The sequence below is a fragment of the Silurus aristotelis genome, assembly GCF_946808225.1.
Source record: "Silurus aristotelis genome assembly, chromosome: 8".
Taxonomy (NCBI): Eukaryota; Metazoa; Chordata; class Actinopteri; order Siluriformes; family Siluridae; genus Silurus; species Silurus aristotelis.
The window spans coordinates 26,807,180-26,819,554 of record NC_139581.1 but is presented as its reverse complement, the minus strand read 5'-3'; the positions used below and the strand labels follow the sequence as shown (position 1 = coordinate 26,819,554).

The following is a 12,375-nucleotide window of genomic DNA, read 5'->3' as shown; positions in this document are numbered from 1 at the left end:
CAGATTCAAAGAGTTTAAATACTGCAGAGTTATGCGTAAACTGCCTGTGCTGAGTCACACTCTGATGTTATGAATGCTCTGATGATATGCTATTAACACTTTCTGAAGGTGACCCTCATGTATATACTGTAGCATGAGATGCAGCCATTGAAAGTACAGGTTATGTTTTTGTCATTCTTTTACTATTAATTGGTTACAGAATAAACCAAAAATTATGCTTGATCCGAAACAATGTGCGTATTGATTAATATGCTTTGTCTTTTAGAGTTATAGAATGCACAAGATATGAAATTATAAAGCTGTGAATTTATACGAAATCATTATTAAGCATCTCAGCATTACTACTCGCATTGATAAACATTTAATGAGAATATGCACAAAATTAAAAGTATAGAATGTATTAGGGGAGGGTGGATACACACAGCCTTTATGTGGCTTGCCTGGGAGTGAAGCACGCTAAGTCAGTTCTCGAGGGACTCAATGTCAATGCGTTTGCTCCGCTCCTGATGGGCAGTTTCTGAGGAAGTGCCCTTACTGCCCGGCCCAGCTTCTATTTGTAGGCTTCGGAGGCACACCTTTCCGTGGTTAGTTTTCCCTGCAACGAGAGCATGCACCTCCGCCTCCACCTCTTTCTCTGGCTTGCAGCGGTTAGTGAGCCTGAAGTGGAGGAGCTCATGAAGGTTGTGACATGTAAGCTAAATATGGCTTGGCCGGCCGTTGAGCAGAAAGCCCCTCCATCCAGCAAGCTTGACGAGCGCTTTCTGCTTCCGGCATCACAACCTCTACATTGGGGTCTACCTTTTTTCCCTGACCTGCACACCAAGGTGTCCAGGTCCTGGGCGAAGCCTTCTCGGCTTACCTTTAGCCCCAAGACAGCATTATACTCTAACATCAGGGGCTCAGGGACCACAGTTATGGAGCAATGACCCTGGTTAGAGACGCTAGCTAGCTATATCTTCCCTAGTGTCCCTTCCTCCCATAAGACCCCGAAACTACTCACCAAGCCCATGCATACTAGTGGGCAAGACTTATGCCTTAGCAGGTCAGGCCTCTGGTTGCCTGCACACAATGGCTGTGAGAGCTGGATGTGGGAGACATCCCGGGCAGCCAGGTGCAAGAGCTCCGCCGTGTGACAGACCTGGCTCTAAAAGCCACTAAAGAGACCGCTAAGGTCTTTGGCTGTTCCATGGCCATCCTAGCCTCTACTGAGAGGCATTTATGGCTCAGCCTGTCAGAATATCTGACAGGGATAAAGCCGTGCTGCTTGACACCCCCTCTTGCCTTCCATCCTAATTCGGTATTTGAAAGGTTTTAGGCAGCGAAAAAACTATTGGCGCCACTCCAGTGGTATCTAATTCAATTCAATTCATTTTTATTTGTGTTGCGCTTTTAACAATGAACATTGTCTTAAAGCAGCTTTACACAGATAATGCGGTGATATAAATTAATAAGATGTTCTTTATAAGTGTAAATTTGTCCCTGATGAACAAGCTGGTGGTTACTGTGGCTGGTTTGACTCAAGAGGGAACCCATCCTCATCTGGGTTGCACATAATGTCCATTTATTACAGATAAACGATGTTGTGGGGTGCAGTGATGGTGATCAGCAAACTGTAGTCCTGAGTCAGTGGAGCAGACTGTTGACATTAACTACACTCTAAATCCATCCTCAAAACTCCTGTTCTTACTCTGTATCTCCACTTGATCCACTTGCCTCCTGCACATGAGACTCCTCCAGTGGTGGCTCAGGACCCAATCCCCCATAGTGGGAATCCCCATAGTGGGGCAATCTCTGGGCAGAGACCCGCTTCTGACACGTTTTCTCCAATGGCACCCAGAGCCTAAGGCCTCCGGGGAGACCTAGAGTGCCTGGGTGGGACCTGGCTGTTGTGCTTGAGGCTCTATCCAAACTCCCCTTTGAGCCCCTGGCTGAGGTTCATGGAAGCATTTCACAGTCAAGACAGTTTCTGCTGGCTATTGGCTCTCTGAGGAGAGTAGGTGATTTGCAGGCCCTCTCTGTGGCCCCCTCTTTTCTGGAGTTTACTCCAGGCATGGCCAGTGCCTGGCCAGTTACGTCCCCAAGGTTTTCCCATGAGCGCACTTGACCCGGAGTGTGGCAGACTCTAAGGCTTATTCCTCTGGAGTGTCCCTCCAAGAACTCTGCGATGCTGTGGCTGGTTCACCCTGCTGACCTTTGTCAGGTTTTATAACCTTGATCTCAGTGCCACTCCTGGCCCCTCCTGTGCCTATACACACTCGACAGGGACTGGTCAATCTGGTGTGATTGGACTTTCATTCCCAAAGCATTGCGATATAGCTCGAGTTCCTGGAAGGGGACGTCTCTAGGATATGTATGTAACCCTAGTTCCCTGAGGGAACGAGACGCTGCGTCTCTATGCCACACTGCCCGCGTCCCTGCAGCATTTTCTTCTCATTTACAGAAGCTGGCACGGGCTTAACTCCAAGTGCTTTTTATAACTTCCTGGTCATTTCCTGCCGGTGACGCCGCGCCTTCCATTGGACAGATTACACACATGTGAATCAGAGCGTGGACAACGCGGAAAAGTTTCCAAAGCGTTGCGATGCAGCATCTTGTTCCCTCACAGATCTAGATTTACATATTTAACCTAGAGACGATTTTGCTGATTTGTTTGAAACTGGCAATATATTAATCCTATTGTTTATCTTTATAATCTGTTTTTTTTTGGTAATGCCTGATTAGACTAGCATTAATCCAGAAACTAACATGCTTGTCTAGGCAGCAATGGACTGTATGTTTTCTCCCATGTTTTTACCACACACAAAAAAGTCATGCACCTGTTTTAAAGAAAAAGGTACAGTTAAATAGTTAAATTCATCAGCAAACTTATTTGACAAATATAGGCTTATTAGCATTAAACAAATCATTATAGTGCGTCAGTATATTAAATATTTGTCTCCTTAAATTTTATTGAAAAAGAAGAATGGGAAAGTTGGGATTTTATAGGCTACCCATGTGGGGGTCATGACTTTGTTACTTGGCAAGGAAACATACACTCTTAAAACAAGTCCACCTATACAAGTGTTATAGCTCTATAGCTGGTCCTATACACTATAGGTGGTATGTGGCATCTCAACATATTCATTAAAATTTTGTCCCCTTCAGCTTTGTGAGGGAGTCATCCCAGCTGAAGGTTTGGAGCCTCATGTGGTTACCTACCATGAACGAATAATGTTTGTGGGCTCCAGTAAAGAAAGTAACATCTCTGTCCTGCTTTGGAACGTCACCTTCGAGGACGAGGGCGAGTACACCTGCTTCGCCCGCAACCCCAAAGAGAAGAACCGAAACCACAGTGCCATATTTCACCTCATCGTTGTTGACGAGCGTAAGGTTCTTTCTAAACCTTTTAAATTACTGTTTAAGTGTTTTGTCATAATTATAGTTCGAAAGTTTATTTTATATACAGTACATTTTATGTAATTGCAGTGGCTGGCCATACATTTCATACCTAGGCTTTCATTGACGTTCTAGCTGAATCAGTCCACCTCTTGATACCATCATTATGATGCCACAGCTGTAGAAACCATCAATACTATACAGAAATGCAGTACAACAGACATAACAGACAGGTATCTCATCTAGTGAGAATGAATGACATTACTAAAGCAAGAAATCCATAAAACAAACAAACGCAGAAGCACCAATATAAATCAGATAAAATGACCTTGGGTTTTCTGTGCATTACGGGTTTCCTAGGGATTTTTTGTGCAAATTATATGGGAAAGAAAGCACAAATGTATACATTTTTTATGAAAAATTTAATATCTGTTTTAAACTGTATGGCTGACCTTTTCTCAAGATGTCCAGCTTTTCCTTAAAAGTCCATCTAGTAAATTCCTTAAGGGTGTATTCTTGACAAAATCAATTTCTTCTCCTCTGTCAGCTATTGTGGAATAAAAAAACAGCAAATAAATGCACACAAATATATTGGAGCTTGTGCAGATTGCTGCAGATGCAGGTTGCGTGCTCTGACTAGTGCACTTTATGACATGTCTTATCCATTTAAAAAATGACATGCACACCTGTACAGGGACAGGTTAATACTTTTGTTAAGGGGTGAAGCTGAATTTGTCTGCTATATAATTTAAAAACAACTAAGAGGTGGTAGTAGATTTAAAAAGGACAAGATCTACAACCATGTCCATAAACATCATGGGTAAAGAGGTTGGAAATGTCGAGCACTATGAGTAGTACAACAGACTGGGTCGGGGGGGCAGTACCTATGCTTTGCATAAGAATAGGATAAGCAGACTCCATTTTCTAAGAAAGCCAAATTTTAGAAGTTTTAGGTGCTTCATTAGTTGCTAGAGATCTTTTGTCATTCTCAGGATTGAGCACCATCTACAGAGCAGCATTTGTGTCAGTGATGCTGACTGAGTGAATTAATTCATTTGCAAGGCTAACTACTGTACATTAGACACAAATTTTTTGCTTTAGAAACAAGTTTATTATAGGGACCACACATGTAGGACATTTTGGAGACAAGGTGATGGAGGCGAGATTGAGATGGTTTGGACATGTGCAGAGGAGGGACAAGGGGTACATTGATAGAAAAAAGCTGAGGATGGAGCCATCAGGAAGGAGAAAAAAAAAAAAAAAGGCCAAGGAGGAGGTTTATGGATTTTTTTGGTTTTGTGTTGAGGGAAGACATGTAGTTAGTTGGTTTGAAAGAGGCAGATGTGAAGGAAAGAGTAGTATGGGGACAGATGATCCAAAGAAGAAGAAGAAGAAGACCGTAACGCTTTGCTAATACAGCTAGAAATGCTACAGATTAAAAATGCCAAACAACAAGTAACAGAATCAACAATGTTCTGTTGACTTCTACAAGAAAACAGCTACTGGTAACATTTCAAACATACACTTTACAAAGTAGAGTAAGAAGACCTGTGGCTCCCACCATATTCACAATCTGCGACCCAGCAAAAATGCCCATGTAGGACCATTATGGCAATATGTGGGTTTACTTTGAGAATTTTGAAAAATTTCATCGAAATTTCATTGTTTACAGTAATTTTACCTTTAGGGGCTCCATGCATGTATCTGACACTGCTAACAAATACAGGATGGGGTGATGGTTGTTCTTCCTTTTTGCAACTGGTTGCTTTTGTGTCAATCTGGATTGGTTTAATAAATGTATTTACATTTAGTTTATTTTGGTTAAACCATGACACCTGTATTATATTAATATTGTTATTGTGCATCTCTTTTCATTGTATTTATATGTTATTGATAGCATTAGAATATACTGATAATAATTCAATGTATAATTGTTTGTTTTTTTTATTATTATTTTGGCCAACAGTTAAGAAAGTAGACAACACATTGACGGTAATCATTGTGTCTGTGATTGGAGGAGTTATTGGGTTGATCATTGTAGTCATGGTAATAAAGGCAGTGGTTGTCCATTTTCTCAACAAGAACCAGGAGAAAAAGTAAGTCAGATTTACTTTGTCCATTCAAAAAAAAATTTTCTATCTATCTATCTATCTATCTATCTATCTATCTATCTATCTATCTATCTATCTATCTATCTATCTATCTATCTATCTATCTATCTATCCATCCATCCATCCATCCATCCATCCATCCATCCATCCATCCATCCATCCATCTATATATATATATATATATATATATATATATATATATATATATATATATATATATATATATATATATATATATATAGTGCACAGTAAATACTGTATTATTCATTGTTAAGAGCACATGACCAAATTATCACCTCACCTCTTTTATGGTATTGCTTCAAAATTTTTAACCAATCCATCTTCTGTCCTATCTGGACCACCTATTACAGTTTTTCTCAGTTGCTTTGGAGTGTTTCTCAGATTAGAAATGAAATTCTCAAAACTACTTGTTTAACCTCCACATCATTAATTCTTGTTGTTTTGATCAAATTGTGAATGGTTTTGTACATTCATTTAATCAATTTGTCTGCTGTTTCCTACATTATCAGTTGTTTATTCTCACTTTAAACAAAATATATTATACTGGTTTCACCTGAATAGTTTTAACCCTCAAAACATCTCTGAATCAGTTAATTGCATAAGTCATTGAATGCTAAATGGTTAAACCAGTTGTCATCATCTGTCATTTCAAATTTCTTTTCAATGATAGATTGATGAATTGTGCAGATGAGTCTTGAATGTCACTAATGAAGGCGAGTAAACATCAGCAGATCAACCAATAATCAACAAGTTCTCTAAAACAGGTCAAAGTTGTGAATCTTCAATTGAAGAGTGAATACAGACAGAGCAAAACACAGAATTATAAGTTCTGAAAATAGAACGAACACGTTTATAGTAGAGTAAAAGCGTGAATCCTATCCGGTATTTTGCGATCAATATAAATCAAAGATGCAATCAAATAAATGAATTTGTGCTGCTGAAATTCATAGATGCCATACAGAAGGAAGTCAACATGATTAAACATTTTGATGATTTTTTTTTTTTTGTGAACAAAAAACAATGACAAAGGGACCAAAGATTTTGAGAAATGTACAGGCTTTTGCAAGAAATCCAATGTGTTGTGCTGTTTGTACAAATTGTTCTGAGAATGCACTTACTGGTTTGCAAATAGTTTGGATGTTTTGATAAATGCTTCAAAGCAGCTAAGAAAAACTGTAATACCATAATTACGATGCTACAGCTATAGAAACCATCAATATTATACAGAAACACAGTACAGACAGGTATTTCATACAGTGAGATTGAATGCCATTACTAAAGCAAGAAACCCAATTATCAAAATTAAACAAGTCTTATTTCACTGCCGCCACAGTTGCACCACCTACATACATCATCTCTAGCAGAAGCATCAATATTAAACTCATATAAAATGACCCCTGATTGTTTTTTGTGCATTTTTGTGCATTTTTTTCCTGTGAATTACAGTTTTTTTTGAGGATTCTTAATTAATTTTAAATTATAAACAGTTAATGAAAAAGCTTAGCAAATGGTTTAAACTGTTCTGGCTGACCTTTTACCTCACAATGTCCAGCTTTTCTTGAAAAGTCTGAGTTTTTAGTGTATCTGTAACCAAATAAATTTAGTCTCCTCTGTCAGCCATTGTGGCTATTAAATCCACACGAATATATATGAGCTTTTGTAGTTTGCTTCAGATGTGGGTTGCTGACCATTCAATCACAGGATTTAAAAATGCTGATGTATTTGGATGCCTGCTAGGCAACTTTGGAGTGAACAAATCACAGTCTCATTAGTTAAAGTACCATAAATTTGAATCTAACAAAAAGCCATTTTCATTTCTGCTGTTCTTGTGGCATATGAAATATGAAACAAAGAGAATAGAATATTGGAAATTATTGTATCCAGCGTAAAACATGTGCCAAATCAAACGTGCGGAGGATCCGCTGTGGCGACCCCTAACGGGAGAAGCCGAAAAGAAAGTTTTATTGTATAGAATATTCACAGTCAAAAATATATTCGAATGTAAGTCAGTGATTCTGATCGGGCAGCAGAGATGCTGCTTCCTAATGCTGGAAACACTGAGAATGAGATAGAAAGCAATCTATCGATTGCAATCTAAAAGTAAACACAAAGTTTATTGATTAAGTATTAAATACTACTTGCAGTGAAAACAACTGGCATTAAAATGAACAAGAAGTTGTTCACATGTCTCAAGAGAGTAGTATTCAGACCATACATTTTTCACAGACTGCTTCTGTTTTTGAAGGAGAGCTTTGTTCTTCATGCAAAGTATAAGTAGGGAATAAGTGATTTAGATGGGAAGTGTTTTACTATAAATATAAACAGTCTGTGTTTTTATAGGTAGTGATGCCTTTTAATAATAAATTCACTGTGACATCCAAAAAGGTTACACTTGAGACATTGCATGTGATGTTCCATGCATTCTCCAGGGATGAGTAAAATAGGGAGAAAGAGAAAAGAAAGAGCTGAAGCTCCTGTGTAAGCAGGTGTTAAAGATTTCATCAGTGCACCCCATGAACAGCATGGGCACACGTCTACTGAGTTTCTATCTCAACAAATCCAGTGAAATCAGTTTCTATGGCTGTTGTTGCAACAGGAGTAATGAAGCGAGGAGGCATAAGGAAAATAAACCTGATCTACAATAGACATTTAGAACCATATATAACAAATGTCCTACAACTATTACATCAGCAACCATTTCAAATGTCCACAAGATTCACCTTTTATTTACTCAGAAGTCTTTTCTTTGCACAACCTTTTGGAATGTTTCTGTTTTGTATTTTGTACTATATTTTACCTACCTAAAAGTACTTTTAGCATTATTATTACTTCCTTTCATGTCTGGATTTGTTTAGTGTCCAACAATATTCTATACAAACTCACAAACCCTTGTTTTTTCTTTCTCTCCCATTTGCAGTAAAGAGTGCCTTGTGAGCTCTTCAGGGAATGACAACACAGAAAATGGCCTTTCAGGTTCCAAAGCAGACAACAAAGCATCACCAAAGGCATAAAACCAAGTATATGTGCAGAAATGGACAGCTGTATGGATGGTGTGGGCATATAGTAAAAATAAAAAAGCTATAAATATGGACTGTTTTATCTTTAGGGAAAGGATAATGTTAAGATTAATAAAGATATATTCTAGAATTTTGCTCAGTATATTTTAGAACTATTTAGTCTGAATTCTGGGCTGGATTACACATCTTTTTACCAAGACCTGTTTTTTTTTTTTTCAGATTGTTTAAATATACAGTGCTGTGCAATCTTAAACACATGCAAAAATATCATTTAAATTAAAGATGATCAAGAAAACATTTCCATTAAAAATATCCTATAATTAAAAGTATAGTGTAATAAAGTGAGCAGTCAATATTTGGTGTGCAAACCCTAATAACCCTAAATGTCTTTATTATAATGCATTATTATATACATTATATATAATCTTATATAATATAGTATTTTTTAATTTTTGTTTTTGCTATGTTTTACTCAAAAAATGCGTTCAATATCCTAATGCAGGTTTAAAAATAAAAACCCTGATAGCAAAATGTGTTTAAAAAAATAATGGAGTCTAAAACCTGTAAACAGTAGTGTGTATTTACAAGTACCTGAAGACAGTTATTAGCTTAGTGGTTGAGGCATTTAATCGGAAGGTCACGAGTTCAAATTCCAGCACTACCACTGCTAGGTCCCTGAGCAAGGCCCTTAACCCTTACATTAAGATGTAAGACATTCTGGATAAGGGTTTCTACCAAATGCCATAAATGTAGACAGGTGACATATTAAATGACAAACCAAGTGCTTTTTAAACACGAAGTCTGACCACATTATTGCGTTTTTTGAATTCTCAGTTTTTTCCGCAGAAATTAACTATTGCAATAGCATCATGGTCACTGAATGTGAACTCCAGCTAGAGGAGAAATCTTTTTTACTGAAGCTGCTGCTATTAATGAAGTTTCAAAGTCAGATCTATTATGAAGGTAATCTGAGCATGCTCAGCACTTGGCTAATCATTCCAGTGTTTCTCCATTCAGGAGTGTCCTTAAATTTATCACTTGAAGTTGTTATCATAAACTTTCCCTAATCAAACGATTTGCAGTAAACAGAATTGATGCTGTCCAGTGGATTCTAAATACAAGCCTCTAAAATATGCTGCCTAGATTATATCATCTATTATCTTTATCTTTGAGTATGTCAAGGGAACAAAAAGGGGTATCCAGCCCAGAATCAGAAGCCTTTTATTTGCAAACACAAGTCCTGGAGGTCCAGTACACTCTTGTTGGATGTCTTCTTCACTCCAACACCCTTGTTTTTCACACACAAACTATATTATTAAATAAAAGGTGGAATTTGTGTGTTCGAAAAAAGAATCTCATTGAAGTACTGTGGCCTTCCAGGGCAGCTTTAGCATAATATCCATGTTTTGGCGAGAAAAAAACAAGAAAACACAGAAAACACACGTGCCTGCTAACGCTTTCGACATTTCTTGCTTTTAGAGAGTCTTTAACTGCTATCAAAAAAAACATATTCTGCTATTAAAGGGGAAAAAAGAAAACTATAAAATAAGTTCCTATGTAAATGAAGACAATCCCGCCCCTTTAAGTAAAAAGAAAAAAAAAAAAAAAGGTTTCTCCTTGCAGAAAATAAATGATACTTTCTGATGCTGCTTAGAACAAATTAACCAATGCATTTTTTATAGGAACAAAAAAGAAAGCATGTAAATGATTTATGGATGTGCTCTTACTGGCTTACCACTTCACTCAATTGATGGCAAACAAGTTGGGAAGCAAGATAGGGGGCTTGATGTTATGTACAAGTGACATAAATGTACCTAATTTGTGACTGTGGGGAATTAGAAAAAAAATTGAAAACATAATGAAAGGACAGATTTGCGAAAGAGAAAATGAGAGAAAAAGAGAGAAAAAATGGATTAAAAACGATTTATTACAAGTACAGAATTGCATGTAATAGAAGTACTGACTAGATTTACTAAAATCTCAATAACCAGAATATAAAAAAAACAATAAACAGGTATTTGAAAAGGTGTTGTATGTTTCTGTACAGATTACTGTACATTATATACATCACGCTGAAGACATGCTGAGTGTCATAACTGACTGAATTAAGATTAAATACCGACATTAAAACAAGAGACCTCATTTCGCTAACTTTATTGTATCATATGAACACAATAACTCCAGTCTTTTTCTCTCTGTCTCTCTCTCTCTCTCTCTCTGCTTTCGATTACTTTTATGGTTTACAAGTATTTGAAGAGCATATATCTATACGTCTTCCATTAGAGTTGAATCTCAGAATTCAGGGGCTCTGGCAATCTCAGTTGTTTGGGATACTTTTAACAGAGCAGTTTAACATTATTTTTTGTGTGTGTGTGTGTGTGTGTGTGTGTGTGTGTGTGTGTGTATACTGTATAGTAGAAGTATCAATTACATTTGGTTTTCTGTTTAGTCCGACTGAAACCTTTCAGTTCGGGACATAATTTGTACACAGCCGATACATAATTCACTTGAAGTGTCAATGTGTGGCAGCAATAAGTGCAGAATCTGAGAATGGATTTTTTTTTTTTTGGTATAATATGGTTTTGACCCCTACAGTTGGGTATATTGATTGTCGATGCACTGATGTACAAAAGCCTTGTACTGATATCATTGGTGTTAACTGTCCATTTCGACATTTTCAGGAAATAGGTTGATGTTCTAATTTCAAAAGGCAATACTTATCATATAATACTCATTCTTTCTTGTTTGTTCCATGGAGACTGCAAAATTTGATTTCTTTGTTGTACGTCTCACCTGTACATATGTTTGGTGTCAACCTTCAATCACACAAGCAAAAAGAAAGTGAGTGAAGGCCATTACTTTTACAGTACTTTGGAAGTGTGTTGCTCTTTCCAGTGTAGATGCTAAAATTCTATTAATTGTGCAGATAGCTATGATGATGGAATGCACTTATTTCTAGAGCTTGAAATGATCTATTCATAAATGACTTCCCATTGAAACAGCAGAAATGAAAACAATATTAGTATTTACAGTGCATGGAAAAAACTTGACACCATTTGGAATTAAAAACTTTGCGACAACTGCAGTGGCAAGAGGATAAAATCAAACAGGATTTACTTTTGCTTGCTGCACTCAAATGTACTATAGATTGCAGTGCAAAATTCTAGGCTAAACTTTTCCTATAGGCATTCTTGCTGCCATTGTTTTATTGCTTAAGCATGCCTAAGCGAATTAGACTTGCTATAAAAATCACAAAATATATGAATGTATTTTAGCTTGCAGTGCACCTTCATTGCTTTTCTTGTATCCATTCTTTTTTGTTGTTGTTGTTCTTACTTAAGCATGCATAAGCAATATGGAATATAACACCATGTTCAGTTTAAACAGCCTATAATCAATCTCTAACCGATGGATTAGCGACTTGATGCTTAGCATAATGCAAATATCACATGATCAAATTTCACACTACATGTACAATAATGTGATGTTAAATGAAACGAGTGCCTGCATGTCTCAAGAGCATTCTGGTGCATCCAAATGCTCGGTTGTAGTCTTTTAATTAAGTACATTTCACTTATTTTATTTGATCTTTTACTATTATTATTATTATTACTATTACTACTACTACTACTACTACTAATACAATAATAATTTATTATTATTGTTAAAAATCTTGTCAATGTTATCAGAGGATGCTCCAACTTTGTTGTTGTGTCATTTAAAGAAAGAAAAAACTCAACCCTGCCCACTTGGTATGACCAAGAAAGTTTTAGCGATTATATTATGTCTTGTATACTGAAAACAGTGCAGCTGGGTACTCAGTCTCATAGCCTGTACATTTAGGGTTAATG

At 37.0% G+C, this 12,375-nt stretch overlaps 1 protein-coding gene across 1 annotated transcript in view; it reads left to right on the top strand.

The window, feature by feature from the left end:
- Window positions 1-9,978, top strand: part of scn4ba (sodium channel, voltage-gated, type IV, beta a) — a 39,421-nt gene extending 29,443 nt beyond the window's left edge. Inside the window, exons 3-5 of the mRNA XM_083548956.1 lie at window positions 3,145-3,364; window positions 5,342-5,471; window positions 8,425-9,978. Coding sequence (XP_083405082.1) covers window positions 3,145-3,364; window positions 5,342-5,471; window positions 8,425-8,518 — 444 coding nt within the window. The 3' untranslated portion in view covers window positions 8,519-9,978. The remainder of the gene's footprint in view (window positions 1-3,144; window positions 3,365-5,341; window positions 5,472-8,424) is intronic.
- The last annotated feature ends 2,397 nt before the right edge of the window (window positions 9,979-12,375 follow it).